Genomic DNA, 22,499 nt, shown 5'->3' on the forward strand with positions numbered 1-22,499 from the left:
GGGTTCCGGGAGTTCACCGGGGGGGCAACCCACCCCGGGGAAGCCCATAGGCCTTGGGGGTGGCGCACCAGCCCTTAGTGGGCTGGTGGGACAGCCCAAGAAGGCCCTATGCGCCATAGGAAGAAAATCAAAGAGAAAAGGAAAAAAAGGAGGGGGTGGGAAAGGGAAGAAGGACTCCACCTTCCAAACCAAGTTGGATTCGGTTTGGAAGGGGAGACCTTCCCCCCTTTAGCTCGGCCGACCCCCTTGGGGCTCCTTGAGCCCCAAGGCAAGGTCCCCCCTCTCCCACCTATATATACGGAGGTTTTAGGGGGCTGATTTGAGACGATTTTTCCACGGCAGCCCGACCACATACCTCCACGGTTTTTCCGCTAGATCGCGTTTCTGCGGAGCTCGGGCGGAGCCCTGCTGAGATAAGATCACCACCAACCTCCGGAGCGCCGTCACGCTGCCGGAGAACTCATCTACCTCTCCGTCTCTCTTGCTGGATCAAGAAGGCTGAGATCATCGTCGAGCTGTACGTGTGCTAAACGCGGACGTGCCGTCCGTTCGGCACTAGATCATGGGACTGATCGCGGGGCGGATCGAGGGTCGTGAGGACGTTCCAGTACATCAACCGCGTTCACTAACTCTTCTGCTGTACGGTCTACAAGGGTACGTAGATCACACATCCCCTCTTGTAGATGGACATCACCATGATAGGTCTTCGTGCGCGTAGGAAATTTTTTGTTTCCCATGCGACGTTCCCCAACAGTGGCATCATGAGCCAGGTTCATGCGTAGATGTATTCTCGAGTAGAACACAAAAGTTTTTGTGGGCGGTGATGTGCGTTTTGCTGCCCTCCTTAGTCTTTTCTTGATTCCGTGGTATTGTTGGATCGAATCGGCTCGGACTGACATTACTCGTACGCTTACGAGAGACTGGTTTCATCGCTACGAGTAACTCCGTTGCTCAAAGATGACTGGCGGGTGTCAGTTTCTCCAACTTTAGTTGAATCGGAATTGACCGAGGAGGTCCTTGGATGAGGTTAAATAGCAATTCATATATCTCCGTTGTGGTGTTTGCGTAAGTAAGATGCGATCCTACTAGATACCCATGGTCACCACGTAAAACATGCAACAACAAAATTAGAGGACGTCTAACTTGTTTTTGCAGGGTATGCTTGTGCTCTGATATATTGGATGTATGAGATGATCATGTTGTAATAGTTAATATCGACTTGCATGTCGATGGTACGGCAACCGGCAGGAGCCATAGGGTTGTCTTTAAACTAACGTTTGTGCTTGCAGATGCGTTTACTATATTGCTAGGACGTAGCTTTAGTAGTAATAGCATGAGTAGCACGACAACCCTGATGGCGACACGTTGATGGAGATCATGATGATGGAGATCATGGTGTGACGCCGGTGACAAGAAGATCGTGCTGGTGCTTTGGTGATGGAGATCAAGAAGCGCATGATGATGGCCATATCATGTCACTTATGAATTGCATGTGATGTTAATCCTTTATGCACCTTATCTTTCCTAGAACGACGGTAGCATTATGAGGTGATCTCTCACTAAAATTTCAAGACGAGATTGTGTTCTCCCCGACTGTGCACTGTTGCGACAGTTCTTCGTTTCGAGACACCACGTGATGATCGGGTGTGATAGACTCAATGTTCACATACAACGGGTGCAAAACAGTTGCACACGCGGAACAATCGGGTTAAGCTTGAAGAGCCTAGCATGTGCAGACATGGTCTCGGAACACATGAGACCGAAAGGTCGAGCATGAATCGTATAGTTGATATGATTAGAATAGAGATGCTTACCACTGAAACTATTCTCGACTCACGTGATGATCGGACTTGAGATAGTGGATTTGGATCATGTACCACTCAAATGACTAGAGAGATGTACTTTTTGAGTGGGAGTTCTTAAGTAATATGATTAAATTGAACTAATTGTCATGAACATAGTCTAATGGTCTTTGCGAATTACGATGTAGCTTGCGCTATAGCTCTACTGTTTTTATATGTTCCTAGAGAAAATTTAGTTGAAAGTTGATAGTAGGAAACTTTGCAGACTGAGTCTGTAAAACCGAGGATTGTCCTCGTTGCTGCGCAGAAGGCTTATGTCCTTAATGCACCACTCGGTGTGCTGCACCTCGAGCGTCGTCTTTGGATGCTGTGAACATCCGACATACACGTTTCTGATGACTACACGATAGTTCAGTGCAAAATACTTAATGGCTTAGAAGCAAGGCACCGAAGACGTTTTCAAACGTCACGGAACATAATTGATGTTCTAAAGAGATGAAATTGTGATTTCATGCTTGTGCCCTTGTTAAGAGGTACGAGACCTCCAACAAGATTCTTTGTCCACAAAGTAAAGGAGAAAAGCTCAATCGTTGAGCGTGTGCTCAGATTGTCTGAGTACGACAATCGCTTGAATCAAGTGGGAGTTAATCTTCCAGATGAGATAGTGATGGTTCTCCAAAGTCACTGCCACCAAGCTGTGAGAGCTTCGTGATGAACTATAACATATCAAGGATAGATACAATGATCCTTGAGCGATTCGCAATGTTTGACACTGCGAAAGTAGAAATCAAGAAGGAGCATCAATAGTTGATGGTTAGTAAAACCACTAAGTTTCAAGAAAGGCAAGGGCTAGAAGGGATACTTCATGAAACGGCAAAACTGTTGCTGCACTAATGAAGAGACCCAAGATTAAACCCAAACCCGAGACTAAGTGCTTCTGTAATGAGGGGAACAGTCACTGAGGCGGAGCAACTCTAGATACTTGGTAGATAAGAAAGCTGGCAAAAGTCGAAAGTAGTATATTTGATATACATGATGTTGATGTGTACTTTACTAGTACTCCTAGTAGCATGAGGGTATTGGATACCGGTTCGGTTGCTAAGTGATTAGTAACACGAAATGAAAGCTACGACATAAACGGAGACTAGCTAAAGGCGAGGTGACAATACGTGTTGGAAGTGTTTCCAAGGTTGATATGATCAAACGTCGCACACCCCCTCTACCATCGGATTGGTGTTAAACCTAAATAATTGTTATTTGGTGCTTGCGTTAAGCATGAACATGATTGGATCGTGTTTATTGCAATACGATTATTCATTTAAAGAGAATAATGGTTACTCTATTTTCTTGAATAATCACCTTCAATGGTTTATTGAATCTCGATCGTAGTGTTACACATGTTCATGATATTTGTGCCAAAAGATACGAGGTAATGATGATAGTACCACTTACTTGTGGCACTGCCGCTTGAGTCATGTTGGTATAAATTGCATGAAGAGGCTCCATGCTGATGGATCTTTATACTCACTTGATTTAGAATCACTAGTGACATGCAAATCATACCACATGAGCAAAGCCTTGTTTTCATTGAGATGAAACAAGATAGTAACTTGTTGGAAGTGATACATTTTGATGTACACAGTCCTATGGGTGCTGAGGCACGCAGTGGATATCATTATGTTCTTACTTCAATGACGATTTGAGTAGATACAAGAGTATTTACTTAATGAATCACAAGTCTGAAATATTGAAAAGTTCAATTCTGTTTCGGAGTGAAGTTCGTCGTAACAAGAGGATAAACTGTCTACGATATGATCATAGAAATGAATATCTGAGTTACGAGTTTTGGTACGCAGTTAAGACAATGTGGAAATTGTTTCGCAGTTCATGCCACCTAGAACATCATAGTGTGATGATGTGTCTGGACGTCATAGCCACACACTATTTGGTATGGTGCATGCTATGATGTCTCTTATCGAATTACCACTATCGTTTATGGGTTATGCATTAGAGACAACCGCATTCACTTTAAATAGGGCACCGCGTATTTCCCTTGAGATGACACAGTATAGACTGAGGTTTAGAGAAATCTAAACTGTCGTTTCTTGAAAAGTTTGGGGTTTCGACACTTATGTGAAAAAGTTTCAGTCTGATAAGCTTGAACCCAAAGCGGATAAATGCATCTTCATAGGATATCCAAAATAGTTGGGTACATCTCCTATCTCAGATCCGAAAGCAAAGTGTTTGTTTCTAGAAACGGATCCTTTCTCGAGGAAAGGTTTCTCTCGAAAGAATTGAGTGGGGGGGTGGTAGAACTTGATGAGGTTATTGAACCATCACTTTGACTAGTGTGTAGCAGGGCGCAGGAAGTTGTTCCTCTGACGCCTACACCAATTGAAGTGAAAGCTGATGATGGTGATCATCGAGCATCGGATCAAGTTACTACAAGCCTCGTAGGTTGACAAGGTCGCGTACTACTACAGAGTGGTACGGTAACCCTGTCCTAGAGGTCATGTTGTTGAGCAACAGTGAACCTACGAGTTATGGAGAAAGCAATGGTGGGCCCAGATTCCGACAAATGGCTGGAAGCCATGAAATCCGAGAGAGGATCCATGTATGAAAACAAAGTGTAGACTTTGGAAGAACTACTTGATGGTCATAGGACTATTGAGTAAAGATGGATCTTTAAAAGGAAGACAGACGATGATAGTGATAATTCACTATTAAGAAAAGCTTGACTTGTCGCAAAGATGTTTCCGACAAGATCAAACAGTTGACTATGATGAGACTTTCTCACTCGTAGTGATGCTAAAAGTCTGTTAGAATTATGTTAGTACTTGCTGCATTATTTATGAAATATTGCACGTAGGATGTCAAAACATTGTTTCCTCAACGGTTTCCTTGAGCAAACATTGTATGTGATACAACCAGTAGGTTTTGTCGATCCTAAAGATACTAGCAAATATGCAAGCTCCAGCGATCCTTCAATGGACTGGTGCAAGCATCTCGGAGTTGGAATATACACTTTGATGAGATGATCAAAGATTTTTGGTTTGTACAAGGTTTATGAGAAACTTGTATTTCCAAAGAGGTGAGTGGGAGCACTATAGAATTTCTGATAAGTATATGTGGTTCACATATTGTGGATCAGAAGTAATGTAGAATTTCTGTAAAGCATACAAGGTTGTTTGAAAGGAGTTTTCAAAGGAGTACTTGGATTGCACTACTTGAACGTTGAGCATCAAAGATCTATGGAGATAGATCGAAAGCGCTTAATGGAAGTTTCAACAAGATGCATGCCTTGACAAGTTTTTGAAGGAGTTCAAAATGGATCAGCAAAGAAGGAGTTCTTGGTTGCGTTGTAAGGTGTGAATTTGAGTAAGACTCAAAACCCGACCACGGCAGAATAAAGAGAATAGACGAAGGTCGTCTTCGATGCCTTAGCCGTAGACTCTGAAGTATGCCATGCTGGGTACCGCAACTGATGTGTGCCTTGACTCAAAGTCTGTTGAGAGGTACAGAGAGTGATCCATGATTGAATCACTAGCAGCGGTCAAAATTTGTCCTTGGTAACTGATGGACTAAGGAATTTTTCTCGATTATGAAGGTTGTTAAAGAGTTCGTCGTAAAGGGTTACGACGATGCAAGCTTTGACACTAATCTGAATAACTATGAGTAGTGAAACGGATTCGTATAGTAGAGTAGATATTTGGAGTATTTCCGAATAGCACATAGTAGCAGCATCTATAAGATGACATAAAGATTTGTAAAGAACACACGGACCTGAAAGTTTCAGAACCGTTGACTAAAACCTCTCTCACGAGCAAGACGTGATCAGACCCCAGAACTATATGGGTGTTGGATTCGTTGAAATCACATGGTGATGTGAACTAGGTTATTGACTCTAGTGCAAGTGGGAGACTGTTGGAAATATGCCCTAGAGGCAATAATAAATTAGTTATTATTATATTTCTTTGTTCATGATAATCGTTTATTATCCATGCTATAATTGCAACAAAATGACACGATCAACATGCTACGTCTATTAGTTTGGGTCTAGTCCATCACATGATTCTCCTAATGATGTGATCCCGTTATCAAGTAACAACACTTGCTTATGGCTAGGAAACCTTGGCCATCTTTGATCAACGAGCTAGTCAACTAGAGGCTTACTAGGGACAGTGTTTTGTCTATGTATCCACACAAGTATTATGTTTCCAATCAATACAATTATAGCATGGATAATAAACGATTTTCTTGAAACAGGAAATATAATAATAACTATTTTATCATTGCCTCTAGGGCATATTTCCAACAGATCGTGCAAAATGTATTCCCAATTATCTCGTACCCTTGGTAAGTCAATACAGTCGAAGATGGTCCCCTGGCCAAAGGGTACAACTCATCAGAAACAGTGTTGTCACACATGAGATGTTTTTGCAACCAACTGCCGAAAGTCCTAATGTGTCCAAATATAATCCAGTCGTCACACTACTCCGGGTGTATGGAGCTCAGAATATTCTTGTGTTGATCGACATACGACGTCACGAAGGTAGAATTTTGTAGAACTGTGTAGTGTGCCTGAGACCAAGAATGCCTGTCCGTACATATTATTGAGTCTGCTCCTAGTGTGCTTTCTCCAGGCAGTCTCCCCTCATACCGTGATTGCGGGAGACCAATCTTCTTAAGGTCAGGAATGAAGTCAACACAAAATCTAATGACATCCTCTGTTTGATGGCCCATGGAGATGCTTCCTTCTGGCCTAGCGCGGTTATGAACATATTTCTTTAAGACACCCATGAACCTCTCAAAGGGGAACATATTGTGTAGAAATACAAGGCCCAAAACGACAATCTTGTCGACTAGATGAACTAGGACGTGCATCATGATATTGAAGAAGGATGGTGGGAACACCAGCTCGAAACTAACAAGACATTGCAGTAAATCACTCCTTAACCTTGGCAGAATTACTGGATCGATCACCTTCTGAGAGATTGCATTGAGGAATGCACATAGCTTCACAATGGCTAATCAAATGTTTTTCGGTAGAAGCCCCCTTAATGCAACCAGAAGCAATTGCGTCATAATCACGTGGCAGTCATGAGACTTTAGGTTCTGGAACTTTTTCTCTGTCATATTTATTATTCTCTTTATATTCGACGAGAAGCCAGACGGAACCTTCATACTGAGCAGCCATTCAAAGGAGATTTCCTTCTGTTCTTTGGTAAGAGCGTAGCTGGCAGGACCTTCATACTGCTCTCGATGCATGCCGTCTTTTTCATGCACACGTTGATGTTCCTCCCGTGCCTCCGGTGTATCTTTTGTCTTCCCACACACTCCCAACAAGCCTAGCAGGTTCACGAAAATATTCTTCGTCATGTGCATCACATTGATTGCAGTTGGACCTCTAGGTCTTTCCAATACGGTAGGTCCCAAAATATAGATTTCTTCTTCCACATGGGTGTGTGTCCCGCATCGTCATTCGGAACAGATAGTCCGCCAGGACCCTTTCCTAAGATTACATGTAAATCATTGACCATATCAAGTATGTGATCACCAGTATGGAGGGCGGGCTTCTTCTGGTGATCTGCCTCACCTTTGAAATGCTTTCCTTTCTTTTGACTTTGATGGTTGGTCGGAAGAAATCGACGATGCCCCATGTACACATGCTTCCTGCATTTGTCCAAATATATATTGTCGGTGTCATCTAAACAGTGTGTGCATGCGTTGTATCCCTTGTTTGTCTGTCCTGAAAGGTTACTGAGAGCAGGCCAGTCGTTGATGGTTACAAACAGCAACACATGTAGGTCAAATTCCTCATGTTCGTTCTCATCCCACACACGTACACCATTTCTATTCCATAGCTGTAAAAGTTCATCAACTAATGGCCTTAGGTACACATCAATGTCATTGCCGGGTTGCCTAGGGCCTTGGATGAGCAATGGCATCATAGTGAACTTCCACTTCATGCACAACAAAGGAGGAAGGTTATACATACATAGAGTCACGGGCCATGTGCTATGCTTGCTGCTCTGCTCCCAAAAGGATTAATGTCATCTGCACTTAAACCAAACCATACGTTCATTGGGTCACGTGTAAAGTTGCTCCACTTTCTCTCGATCTTTCTCCACTGCGACCCATCAGCGGGTGCTCTCAACTTCCCGTCTTTCTTACGGTCTTTTATGTGCCATTGCGTCAACTCAGCATGCTCTTTGTTTCTGAACAGACGTTTCAACCGTGGAATTTTAGGAGCATACCACATCACCTTGGTAGGAACCATCCTCCTGGTGCGCTGGCCCTCAACATCACCAGGGTCATCTCTTCTGATCTTATACCGCAATGCACCACATACCGGGCATGCGTTCAAATCCTCGTATGCACCGCGGTAGAGGAGGTAGTCATTAGGGCATGCATGTATCTTACGCACCTCCAATCCTAGATGGCAAAGAACCTTCTTCGCTTCTTACGTACTATCGGGCAATTCGTTATCCTTTGGAAGCTTCTTCTTCATTAATTTCAGTAGGGAACTAAATGCCTTGTGAGATACAACATTGTGTGCCTTCCATTGGAACAATTCTAGTGTGGTACCGAGCTTTGTGTTGTCATCTTCGCAATTTGGGTACAACCCATTTTTGTGATCCTCTAACATGCGATCGAACTTAAACTTCCCCCGTTCACTTTCGCATTCTCTATGTGCATCAACAATGACCTGACAAAGATAATCATCGGGCACATTGCCTCGTCCCTCTTGATCTTCAGCTTCCCCCATTGCAGCATCACCGTATTCAGGTGGTGGATAGTTGTTATCATCCTCTTCTTCTACGTTGTCCTCTGTCATAACACCTGTTTCTCCATGTTTGGTCCAAACATTATAGTGTGGCATAAAACCCTTCTGAAGCAGGTGGAAGTGAAGGGTTTATAGTCGGAGAATTCCTTCGTATTCCCACAAACAGTACATGGACAATGCATAAAACCATTCTGCTTGTTTGCCTTAGCCGCTTCGAGAAAATTACGCAGGACATTAATATACTCGGAGGCGCATCGGTCACTGTACATCCATTGACGGTTCATCTGCATGCGTTATATAATAAAGTGTATTATAAACCACACAAATCTTGATGAAAATGGAGCTTGTACAAGGAGCTTCTAAAGGAGAAAGCTTAAGTATGGCTCGGGCATTTCATCGAACACCTCATGTGCATAGGAGATGAGCTAGAGCACCACAAAGCTCTCCCATGGCCGGCCGACAAAACAGAGCAGTGCACTGCTCTGCTCGCGGGGGTATATATAGGCCAACCGTTGGTCCTGGTTTGTGGTTGGAACCGAGACTAAAGGACAACCTGAGGTCCCGGTTCCAGCCACAAACCGGGACTACTGGTTGTGGGCCAGGAGCGAGGCACATTGGTCCCGGTTCGTATCTGGAACCGGGACCGAAGGTGACAAACGAACCGGGACAAATGGGCCACGAGGCCCGGCCGGCGCCCTGGCCTCACGAACCGGGACCTATGCCCACATGGATCCCGGTTCGTGAGTGAACCGGGACTAATGTGATTTCATCAAGTGGACCAAAGCCCTCTTTTCTACTAGTGTATATAAACTGTGTTGGGAAGCGTACTACCACCCTAGTTGGCCGCGGGTATATATTGATTGAGGTGAACAACCTACCGTGACTGACAAGTTTGGAAGGATCACTCGGAGTCGTTGCGATTTACAAGAGATCGTGAGAGAGAGGTTTAAACAGGAAGAAATAGAGATAGAGAAGATACAAATACAAACTAACTCTATCTATATCCTATTGTCTAACTCAGCCATGCAGAACCCAAGAAGCATATGCATATTGGTTGCAACAATAGTGAGACAGCTGCACGGTATATTTACAATCGGTTTGGATGGCGGTCCGGTAATACACTAGGTGTATAGTCATCTAGTATTATTTTTGTCGGTTGTGGTGGATTATTTTTTATCGTATCTTAGCTCTTCTCAGAGCAACTTATGTATCACAGATTTTTGTGTGACATTTCGACTAAATAAGATGCAGATGACCGGGTTTTCCCTCCTTTAAAAATAGTTTCACGGGATCTGTTAGACGAAGATGACAAATCATTTTTCCAAAATTATAAGAAAATGGGATAATAGATACCATTACTCCCTCCGTCTTGGTGTATAGGTCATCTTAGCTTGTGCACCGCGACCAAGACGGAGAGGAAAATGAGAAAATTAAGGCTGCCCGTAATGGGAGTATCATAGGTAGTACTCCCTCTGTCACAGTTTATAATGCATGCACGTGTACCTAGGTCGTCAATTTGACTTATATAAATTATATTGTTTAACATAAAAATTATATCATTAGAAAATAGAACATCTAAAGTTTCTAATGATATATTTTTTGTAATATATGCCTTTCATTAAGTTGGTCAAATTGATGACCTAAATACACGTGCCGGCCTTATAAACTGAAATAGAGGGAGTATCATGCATGTCAACTAGGCAATTTCAATGAGGTGGCATAGAATTAAATGAAGAAAGAGAGAGTTGAGTATCATATTATGATACCGTATCATATTAAATGATGTGCTACTATGTATCTTGCATTACAATAAATGAACTACCTTATGATACTAACATATGATACTATGCATTATGGATGTGGTATCATAAACTAGTATCATATGCATGATACTGGTATATAATACTAACCATTACAACCAGTCTAAGAGGGTGCTTGAATACGTTTTTGTCCCATGACTAAAAGTAGTGGAACTAAAACTTGCTAGCCTCATCCATGCTTGGATCCAAATACTAAAGAGACTAAAATCAAGTTAATGAGCATTTATTATCCTTCAAACCCTCCAATCCAGAACTCGCATGTGTTAAAGGATAGGAGTTAAATGAGGAGAGAGAGGACTAATCCACATTTTATTAGGGGTACCCCAGACTAAAAAAAATTAGTCTCAAGACTAGTTTTAGCCCCTCTTTAGATAGGGGTGCTTGAAACTTTAGCCTCTTAAAGAGACTATTTTTAGTCAGACTAAAATAAGTCCCTTGGATCCAAGCATCCTCTAATGGTAATTTGCTAATTAATATCATTGCATCTAATGACTTGACCACTGCATGTCGTGCTAGTTAGTCTTAAATCATTAAAAAATAAACATGTCCCACGTGTCTTACTGTTGATTCCTTTATTTATGTCAAAAAATAAGAAATGAGATGAAAGTTAATGCACCGTGCCTAAGTGTTTTATGACTATTTGATTTTCGTAAAATGACTTATACATCAAGACGGACGAGTAGTACATTTCGAACTTTGATGATGTCGGTTGCTCTAATTTCTCTTCTCTTTTGTTGCGTGGGCGGGCGCGTTCTGTTGAGCTGTAGCTCAACTTCACTTGCAGGTGCAACTGACGATGACATATGTATGATGCGCAATCCATGTGCCTTGCGCTTGTGTGGGCACCAGCATCTATCAGTTGGTGCCGTTTGGGGTCGTCTCAAGTTGGTGCTTGGGACTGGTAGTATCGAACACCGGCAAGACGGCGGCGTTCCCAGTCCTGGTGTCCTTGCAGTTGAGCTCCAGGACAATCATGGTCTCGGGAGCAACGCCATCGCCATCATCGCCGAGGTCAGCCTGTCCGCTCATCTCCCTCCCCTTGCCCCAAAGCACCAGGTACAACCCAGCGACAATGAGGGAAGAACCGATGGCACTGCATGGACATCGAACACAGCAGCCAAAACTTAACAAGCGAAAACTAAGAGGTCGTACGAGCTGTGTGTGGTCTGCAGTGGACAGTGGTACCTTCCGAGGTGTATCTTCTCCTCGAGGATGGCCCAGCCGACCACGGCGACGACCACGAGCATCAGCGGGCTGAACATGGACACGAAGAGCGGGCCGCGGGATTGGATGCACCACGACATGACCGCAAACGCGATCCCCGATCCAACCACCCCCTGCATAATTCTCGTCAGAGAAACGTGGTTATTTTCTCAGAAAAACGTGGTTGAATTAATTAGGTCCTCACGACACGATGGATCAATGAGCTTACGACGTAGAGAGCGGCGTATAGCCTGATGTCAAACCCGAGCTTCCATGCTGACACGCTCCGGTCAATGACTGCGCTGACGCCTGCGCACTGCACCCCGGCCATCAGGGACATGATCGTCGTGCTTGTGTAGGGCGCTGAGAACCTCTCTGACATCTTACTCTACAAATTAACCATTATGAATCACTAACCACCTACACCAACAACGCAGGATTTCTGGAACAAGCTTAGTCTTGGTGAAATAGTGATGCGTAGTTGCGTACCTGTAGGATGAACCAAACGGCCCAGGCGACGCAGCTGAGGATGATCAGGACGTCACCAACGATGGCAGCGTTGCCGCTGGGAGTCGCTGTCGCGTCAATCGTGTGCTCGGCGTAGCGCCAGTGCATCGGGGATACCCAGACCTTTAGTAGCGGACCCTTGTAGAAGGGCATAACCATGGAACCGCCGACACACACGACAGTGCCCAAAACCTTAGCCTTCCCGGAGGACGTCCTGAGCCTCACCGTCTCCATCTTGAGTATGGCCGCCATGACGAAGGTTAACGCCGGAAGTGTGTTGCTGAGGGCGCACGCCACAGTCGGCGTTGTGGACTTCAGCCCCACGAAGTACAACACCTGGTTCAGCGTCGCGCTGCATCACTCACACCACGCCTAGATTAATTAATGCAAGCTCGGCCAGTACGTCAGAGAAGATGATCGATATGGAACTATATCACGTCAACTCCGGCCTACGTTACATATGTTTCCATTTTAACATTGCCAAATGTTGCACGCAGCAATATAATTCCCTATATTTTTTTGGATTTATTTATCTACCAACCTAAAGCATGATAATTTGAGTATATTCATCTTCTTTTTTTGCGAGGTAATTTGAGTAGACTCTATTTTCTTAAGTTGAATTTGAATAGATTCTATAATATCGGATTTCGTCCCACGACCGCTTCCACCGATTTGTGGCTGTCCCTCACAAAGTTTGGGATAGCCTAGAAGAAACGAGGCAGAGTTGATGACATCCCAAATATCTGACAGTGTCTGCCAATAATATGACGTGATGTAAGTTGGAATTTTATCAAAAAAATAAGTTGTGTTCAAAGATTAAATTCAAGGGCGAAATCTAAGCTATCGGGGCGCTATCGCGGATCTGAAAACACCCTGCGATTTGCTGCCTTTCCAGAATCACGGGGGATCGCGCGGCTATCGCGGGCACTTGCCCGTTTCTTCCTTAACTGCCGCGGCAAAAATCTCAGCCTCGATTCCCTCTGGCCTGCGATTTTAATCTATGGTTGTGTTACTTGATACTAAAATAAATGAGTTTATCAGAGACAAATAAAAAGGGAGGAAGTAGAGATCTTTAACATCTTATAAATCATCTAAGAAGCTACTCCCTCCATAAAGAAATATAAAAGCGTTTAAATTACTAAATTCTATTTGTTGCCGCGGCAAAAATCTCAGCCTCGATTCCCTCTGGCCTGCGATTTTAATCTATGGTTGTGTTACTTGATACTAAAATAAATGAGTTTATCAGAGACAAATAAAAAGGGAGGAAGTAGAGATCTTTAACATCTTATAAATCATCTAAGAAGCTACTCCCTCCATAAAGAAATATAAAAGCGTTTAAATTACTAAATTCTATTTGTTAGCCTGCTAACTGGAATTAGCAGCACACTATGAACACTTTGGTTGGCACCGAAACAATCTAGTGCTTTATTATTATTATTATTATTGGCAACAGAAAGCAGACAGTAAGGCATGTCCCCTATTCCTGGAAGTATATGGCACCTGTGTAGTGCACAAATATGGGAGCTAAACTGGAGAGGAAACGAAAAGGAGGTTCCTAGTAATTGGACTCCTTTGGTTACACCTAGAGAAGGACTAGAGCAAAACAAGGACGTTTCAATGTCGAATGTTTTGACTGGATTGATGGAGAGGTGGCTACCTATTTGTCTGTTGTTCGTTTGAAGGAGATCATTCCTGCAAGTTAGGTATTTGCCCTGTCCTAATTGATGAAGGAAGACTAGTTGTTGGAATTAATGATAAGTTTGTCGTATATACCCGAAAATAGAGGAGAAGAATATCTGGATTAGTACTTGCTTGGTGATCACCATCCCACTTCTCCTGCAACGGTCCATGTAAGCTGAATTCATTAATATTGCTATAAGTGTCTATCTTGACTCGAATAAATTTATATATATCTTGACCGTTTTCATTTTCTGTGAGATTTCAATGAAATTCACTTACTTTCATTAATTTACTACGTTTCGACCAAAATATTTCAGCAATTTCAGTAGTACACTGAAATCAAATATTTTTCAAAATATTTTTTGAAAATTTCAAATATTTAACTAAATTAAAGTGAATATTTCGACCCTTTGGCCGAAATGCAAACTGAAATTACTGAATTTCAGTGATTTCGGTTGGTGCTGAATTTTTTTCTAAACTGAAATTGAAAACCAAGAATTTCCTGACTAGCAGCGGATTGCGAACTGGCGATGAAGAGTCATCATATAAGAAACGATCCTCAATTCTTTGTACATAATAGCTTGGTGGTGACAGCGGAAAACATACAACATGTAATCAAGCTTGGTAGTGACAAGAGAAACACATTCATAGATCATCTCCTCGTCCGCTTGAACGAATTATCTGTGAAAGCAAATAAGCATGCATACACGCACCTTTCAAAGTAGTAAGCGCCGGGAGCAAGGAACATGCCAGCGATGAGATTACGGTAGGCAATCAGCACGTAGGGGCTCATGCCGGTGTCCAAGGCCAGCTTGGACAGCACGTTCATACCTGCAAACCCTAGCTGCACTAGCACCATGGCAACCGTAGGCAGGCACTCCTTCCCCATAGCTGCAATTTGTTAGAGATCGATCGCAACTTAATCGGCCTCCTCTTCTCACTAGATTTCTGATACTGATACAGGCTAGTTAGTTAGTTAGACTACAAGAATATTATGCGATGAAGGATTGAATGGAGTGCGTTGTTCCTGTGTATATATAGTTGGCGGAGAGAGAGAGAGAGAGGGAGGGAGGGAGGGAGGAAGGGAGGGAGGGAGGGAGGGAGAGAGAGATCCAAGGTGGTGATGACATTTTTTTATGACTTGCTGCAGTGAAACGTGGAAATAACAGAAAGGGTACCCAGAAGCAAAAGCTTGAGCTATACGTACAAGACAAACACTTGATGAAGGCAAGACACACGCACACACATAAACCCTGCTGCATGCAATTTACCAAGCTGGAAGACAGCTGATCGTGACTGGGAGGGTCCGTACGATCCAGGAGTAGGGCATTCTGTATTCTACAGTTAAATTTGCAAATTTGCTGTAAAATTTTGTCCACGAACGACCCAGATGAAGATATATTTCGGTTTCCGTGTTTCAAGGATTCTTTTCTAGGCGGTTTCTTGCTTGGCTCTCCCATCGTGCCCACGTCCATACATATATGCGTGTATGATGCGTCAGAGTTTGTGCGTCGTTCTAATTTGCCATTGTCGTTCGTCAGAGTTGTGTGGTTGTGGGATGTTTGGCGTTGAGGCGAACTGGAACCGTTTCAAAAAGTGCATGCCATAACCGCATCCATATCCTTTGTTCCATGTTATGAGCGCAAAATTCCAACACAAAACGCAGTATGCTTACTTCCTCTATGTTACCATTGCACTAGACTATGAAGACGAGCTTTGCGGCGACAGGCGATCCTATAGAAGTTAACCTAAAAATATTAAGAAGATTTAGACAATAAATACATTTGATTAAAAAATGGAAGATTCAAATAACAACTATTCCATATAAGTGGTGCAGCATAATTGTAAGCTGTTAATTACTATCGGTCCACTAATAAAAAAATCCTTTCGTGTTCACATTTTCCATATCACGTTTATCAAGGAGATGATGGAGACATAGACATATATAACAACAAATTGTACAACATTTTGTCTTCAAGACGCTACCCTTGTCTGATATTTGCACATCACTACTCTCTAAGAGGATTTCTTTTGTGGAATAAGCTCATCGAATTGGCTTATCTTCTCAAATAAAATTGGTGTGCTGCACCGGGGCACAAACAATCTCAAAGTTCAGACCCTTAGACGTGTTCCCGGCTTCCAACATTGTTCAAACATAAAGATAGCACTTCAAGAGAAAGAAAAATTATAATATTATATAAGGGGCAAGGAAAAGAAGAAGAAACAAAAGGCTTTAAAAGGGCCAAATTACTAGCTTAGAGGCTAGCCAATGCCAGCTCTAGTTAAAATAGACCCAGAATTATAGTATTATCTCAGTACTGGGAAATAGCTTATATGTAAAATATTATCAGTATCGTATGTTAGTTATGAGGCGTTACTGTTAAATACAAGTAGTGCGGGTCCTAACAAGCACTATGGGTACTTGTCGGGTGAACTAGGTAGCGCTACTGCTAAGTGGGTCACACAGTGCCCTCGTTCAGAAAATACTAACAACACTTGTCCCATATCCCGCGCTACAACTAATACATCACTTGTAGCGCCATATGCGGAAAACGGGCTACCGCTATTGTTCTACATGTAATCTGGTGGGCCCATGTTAGCACCAACGCTAGGTATGGGATAGGGCTAAAGCTAATGTAACTAGCAGTAGTGCGGGTCGTCCAACCTTATCCACTCGATCTATCCCACGCGCCTGTCGTCCCCTATCCTGGCCCCCCACCCCCCCCCCCCGGCGCGGCCGCCCTCCTCATTCCGTCGTGCGACCGCGGCCCTCCCTGCGAGGCCGCCCTCCACGTCCCGCGCCCACTGCCGTCGCCAGCCACCATCGCCCGCCGCCACCCAGCGTCGCGGTAGTTCCTCCCTACACTTTGCAACCTCCCTCCTTCCTCTGTTTTTATACTACCGACTACTTAGTTATATAAATGTATTGGAATTTTTAGGTATAGAAAATTTAAGTATAGAAAATTTAGGTATAGAAATTTGTAGTATAGAAATTTTAGGTATATAGAAATTTTGAGGTATAGAAAATTTAGGTTCAAAAATTTGTATTATAGAATATTTAGGAATAGAAAATTTAGGTATAGAAATTTAAGTGCTTACTTTTTTCAGTATAGAAATGTAATGCACAATTTAATTATTTTTATGTCATTATCACGTCGTCAACAAAGAATTATATATGTCATTATTGAACATGTGTATAATTTTGCAGGGAACTCCTCCGACTGGCCTATGTTTTGCCGGAATGCTGATTTATTTTTGTCCCAGCAAATTTAAGGCATTCGATATGTCATGTGTTTAACAAAGTCAGGACAAATATTTTACATGACTTTTGCTATAAAGTCGGAAATATCGAGTGCTCCTAATATGCCAGAAAAGGATTTAAACAGTATTCCGGCAAAACATGGGCCATTTTTATATCACTACTTCATAAATGTAATGTTAATGGAAACCACTAGGGATCAGACTAATCACACCAGACTAGCCAATGACCCTAGGATTAGTACTAGAATGGACGGTAGATCTCTCTACGTAACATCCAGCTTTTATTACGTGATTCCATAACTGATCCACAAAACTAACGTACGTAGCCAGCCTTGCTTCTTATTAGGGCATGTACAATGGATGATAGGATAGTTTTATCTTAAATCTGTTGGAAATATGCTCTAGAGGCAATAATAAATTAGTTATTATTATATTTTCTTGTTCATAATAATCGTTTATTGTCCATGATAGAATTGTATTGATTGGAAACTCAAATACATGTGTGGATACATAGACAACACACTGTCCCTAGTGAGCCTCTAGTTGACTAGTTCGTTGATCAAAGGTGGTCAAGGTTTCCTGGTCATAGGCAAGTGTTGTCACTTGATAACGGGATCACATCATTTGGAGAATCATGTGATGGACAAGACCCAAATTATATACGTAGCATATTGATCGTGTCATTTTATTGCTATTGTTTTCTGCGTGTCAAGTATTTATTCCTATGACCATGAGATCATATAACTCACTGGCACCAGAGAAATACCTTGTGTGTATCAAACATCACAACGTAACTGGGTGACTATAAAAGTGCTCTACAGGTATCTCCGAATGTGTCCGTTGAGTTAGTATGGATCAAGACTGGGATTTGTCACTCCGGGTAACGGAGAGGTATCTCGAGGCCCACTCGATAATACAACATCACACACAAGCCTTGCAAGCAATGTGACTAAGTGTAAGTCACGGGATCTTGTATTACGGAACGAGTAAAGAGACTTGCCGGTAACGAGATTGAAATAGGTATGCGGATACCGACGATCGAATCTCGGGCAAGTAACATACCGAAGGACAAAGGAAATGACATATGGGATTATATGAATCCTTGACACTAAGGTTCAACCGATAAGAAATTCAGAGAATATGTAGGATCCAATATGGGTATCCAGGTCCCGCTATTAGATATTGACCGAGGAGTGCCTCGGGGCATGTCTACATAGTTCTCGAACCCGCAGGGTCTGCACACTTAAGGTTCGGCGATGTTTTGAGTATTGTTGAGTTATATGTGTGGTTACCGAATGTTGTTCGGAGTCTCAGATGAGATCACGGACGTCACGAGGGTTTTCGGAATGGTCCGGAAACGAAGATTGATATATAGGATGGTTTCATTTGGTTACCGAAAGGTTTTCTGGCATGACCGGGATTGTACCGGGAGTGACGAATGGGTTCCGGAAGTTCACCGGGAGGGGGGCAACCCACCCGGGGGAAGACCAATGGCCCTAGGGGTGGCGCACCAGCCCTTAGTGGGCTGGTGGGACAACCCCAGAGGGCCTTGGCACCATAAGGAGAAAACTAAAGGAAAAAACGGGAGGTGGGAAGGAAGAGAAGGACTCCACTTTCCAATCCTATTTTGAGTAGGATTGGAGTAGGAATCCTACTCTCTTCCTAGCCGGCGCACCCTTGGGTACTTTGTCCTCAAGGCAAGCCTCCTCCCCTTCCCTCCTATATATAGTGGTGATTTAGGGCTGATTTGAGACAACTTTTGCCACGTACAACTCAGATCTAGACACCATAGTTTTACATCTAGATCGTATTTCTGCGGAGCTCGGGCGGAGCCCTGCAGGAGTAGATCCTTCACCACCACCGGAGCGTCGTCACGTTGTCGGAGAACTCATATACTTCTCCGTCTTGCTTGCTGGATCAAGAATACCGAGATCATCGTCGAGCTGTACGTGTGCTGAACGCGGAGGTGACATCCGTTCGGCACTAGATCGGAACGGATCATGGGACGGATCGCGGGACGGTTCGTGGGACGGATCGTGGGGCTAATCGAGGGATGTGAAGACGTTCCACTACATCAACCGCGTTTCTTAATGCTTCCTGCTGTGCGATCTACAAGGGTACGTAGATCCAAATCTCCTCTCGTAGATGGACATCACCATGATAGGTCCTCGTGTGTGTAGGAAATTTTTTGTTTCCCATGCAACGTTCCCCAATAGTGGCATCATGAGCGAGGTTCATGCATAGATGTTATCTCGAATAGAACACAAATGGTTTTGTGGACAATGATGATCGATTTTCTGCCCTCCTTATTCTTTTCTCGATTCAGCGGTATTGTTGGATTGAAGCGGCCCGGACCGACATTATTCGTACGCTTACGAAAGACTGGTTTCATCGATTGACGTGCAACCTCGTTGCATAAAGATGACTAGAGGGTGTCGGTTTCTTCAACTTTAGTTGAATTGGTTTTGACCGAGGCGGTCCTTGGAAAGGTTAAATAGCAATTTGCACATCTCCGTTGTGGTTTTTGCGTAAGTAATATGCGATCATACTAGATACCCATAGCAGCCATGTAAAACATGCAACAACAAATTAGAGGACGTCTAACTTGTTTTTGCAGGGTATGCTTGTGATACGATATGGCCAATGATGTGATGAGATATATTGGATGTATGAGATGATCATGTTGTAATAGTTAATATTGACTTGCACGTCGATGGTACGGCAACCGACAGGAGCCATAGGGTTGTCTTTAAACTATCGTTTGTGTTTGCAGATGCGTTTACTATATTGCTAGGACATAGCTTTAGTAGTAATAGCATAAGTAGCACGACAACCTCGATGGCGACACGTTGATGGAGATCATGATGATGGAGATCATGGTGTGGCGCCGGTGACAAGAAGATCGTGTCGGCCCTTTGGTGATGGAGATCAAGAAGCACATGATGATGTCCATATCATGTCACTTATGAATTGCATGTGATGTTAATCCTTTTATGCACCATATTTTGCTTAGAACGACGGTACCATTATGAGGTGATCTCTCACTAAAATTTCAATACGAAATTGTGTTCTCCTCGACTGTGCACCATTGCTACAGTTCGTCGTTTCGAGACACCACATGATGAGATGGTGTGATAGACTCAATGTTCACATACAACAGGTGCAAAACAGTTGCACACGCGGAACACTCGGGTTAAGCTTGACGAGCCTAGCATGTGCAGACATGGCCTCGGAACACATGAGACCGAAAGGTCGAGAATGAATCGTATAGTTGATATGATTAGCATAGAGATGCTTACCACTGAAACTATTCTCAACACACGTGATGATCGGACTTGAGTCAGTGGATTTGGATCATGTACCACTTAAATAACTAGAGAGATGTACTTTTTCAGTGGGAGTTCTTAAGTAATATGATTAATTGAACTAATTATCATGAACATAGTCTAATGGTCTTTGTGAATTATGATGTAGCTTGCGCTATAGCTCTACTGTTTTTATATGATCCTAGAGAAAATTTAGTTGAAAGTTGATAGTAGCAACTTTGCGGACTGAGTCCGTAAAACTGAGGATTGTCCTCATTGTTGCACAGAAGGCTTATGTACTTAATGCACTACTCGGTGTGCTACACCTCGAGCATAGTCTGTTTATGTTGCGAACATCTGACATACACGTTTTGGATGACTACGTGATAGTTCAGTGCATAATACTTAATAGCTTAAGAGTAAGGCGCCGAAGACGTTTGGAAACGTCGCGCAACATATGAGATGTTCTAAGAGATGAAATTGAGATTTCATGCTCGTGCCCTTGTTGAGAGGTATGAGACCTCCGACAAGATTCTTTGTCTACAAAGTAATGGAGAAAATCTCAAATCGTTGAGCGTGTTCTCAGATTGTCCGAGTACAACAATCGCTTGAATCAAGTGGGAGTTAATCTTCCAGATGAGATAGTGATGGTTCTCCAAAAGTCACTGCCACTAAGCTGCTAGAGCTTCGTGATGAACTATAACATATCAAGGATAGATATGATGATCCTTGAGTGATTCGCAATGTTTGACACTGCGAAAGTAGAAATCAAGAAGGAGCATCTATAGTTGATGGTTAGTAAAACCACTAGTTTCAAGAAGGGCAAGGGCTAGAAGGGATACGTCATGAAATGGCAAACCACTTGCTGCTCTAAATGAAGAAACCCAAGATTGAACCCAAACACGAGACTAAGTGCTTCTGTTATGAGGGGAATGGTCACTGAGGCAGAGCTACCCTAGATACATAGTAGATAAGAAGGTTGGCAAAGTCGACAGATGTATTTTTGATATACATGATATTGATGTGTACTATACTAGTACTCCTAGTAGCACGAGGGTATTAGATACCGGTTCGATTGCTAAGTGATTAGTAACTCGAAATAAAAGCTACAGAATAAACGGATACAAGCTAAAGGCGAGGTGACGATAAGTGTTCGAAGTGTTTCCAAGGTTGATGTGATCAAACATTGGACGCTCGCTCTATCATCGGGATTGGTGTTAAACCTAAATAATTGTTATTTGGTGTTTGCCTTGAGCATGAACAAGATTGGATCGTGTTTATTGCAAAATGATTATTCATTTAAAGAGAATAATAGTTATTCTATTTGCTTGAATAATTACCTTCCATGGTTTATTGAATCTCGATCGTAGTGTTACCCATGTTCATAATATTTGTGCCAAGAGATACAAAGTAATAATGATAGTACCACTTACTTGTGGCACTGCCGCTTGAGTCATGACGGTATAAAATGCATGAAGAAGCTCCATATTGATGGATCTTTGTACTCACTCATTTTTGAAACGTTTGAGACATGCAAAGCATGCCTGTTGGTATTAACGCATGAAGAAACTCCATGCAGATGGATCGTTTGGACTCGCTTGATTTTGAATCACTTGAGACATGCAAAACATACCACATGGAACAAGAGAGTAACTTGTTGGGAGTGATACATTTTTGATGTGTGCAGTCCAATGAGTGTTGAGGCACGCAGTGGATATCGTTATGTTCTTACTTCACTGACGATTCAAGTAGATACATGAATATTTACTTGATGAATCACAAGTCTGAAATATTGAAAAGTTCAAAGCTATTTCAGAGTGAAGATCGTCGTGACAAGAGGATATACTATCTACGATATGATCATAGAGATGAATATCTGAGTTGCGAGTTTTTGGTACACAGTTAAGACAATGTGGAAATTGTTTCACAATTTATGCCACCTAGAACATCATAGTGTGATGGTGTGTCCGAACGTCATAGCCGCGCCGTATTTGATGTGATGCATACTATGCTGTTTCTTATCGAATTACCACTATCGTTTATGGGTTATGCATTAGAGACAACCGCATTCACTTTAAATAGGGCACCGCGTATTTCCGTTGAGATGACACAGTATAGACTATGGTTGGAGAAA

General features: G+C 42.8%; 1 protein-coding gene across 1 annotated transcript; it reads right to left on the reverse strand.

The window, feature by feature from the left end:
• Positions 1-10,890: 10,890 nt before the first annotated feature.
• Positions 10,891-14,808, reverse strand: LOC123439814 (WAT1-related protein At1g09380-like). The gene is made up of 6 exons (XM_045116477.1): positions 14,513-14,808; positions 13,893-13,955; positions 12,102-12,471; positions 11,842-12,000; positions 11,595-11,746; positions 10,891-11,502 (listed from the first exon to the last, which is right to left on the reverse strand). Exons 1-6 carry the CDS (start codon positions 14,686-14,688, stop codon positions 11,265-11,267), a joined length of 1,158 nt encoding a protein of 385 aa, XP_044972412.1. The 5' UTR covers positions 14,689-14,808; the 3' UTR covers positions 10,891-11,264.
• Positions 14,809-22,499: the final 7,691 nt, after the last annotated feature.

Source organism: Hordeum vulgare, chromosome 3H (genome assembly GCF_904849725.1).
Source record: "Hordeum vulgare subsp. vulgare chromosome 3H, MorexV3_pseudomolecules_assembly, whole genome shotgun sequence".
NCBI lineage: Eukaryota > Viridiplantae > Streptophyta > Magnoliopsida > Poales > Poaceae > Hordeum > Hordeum vulgare.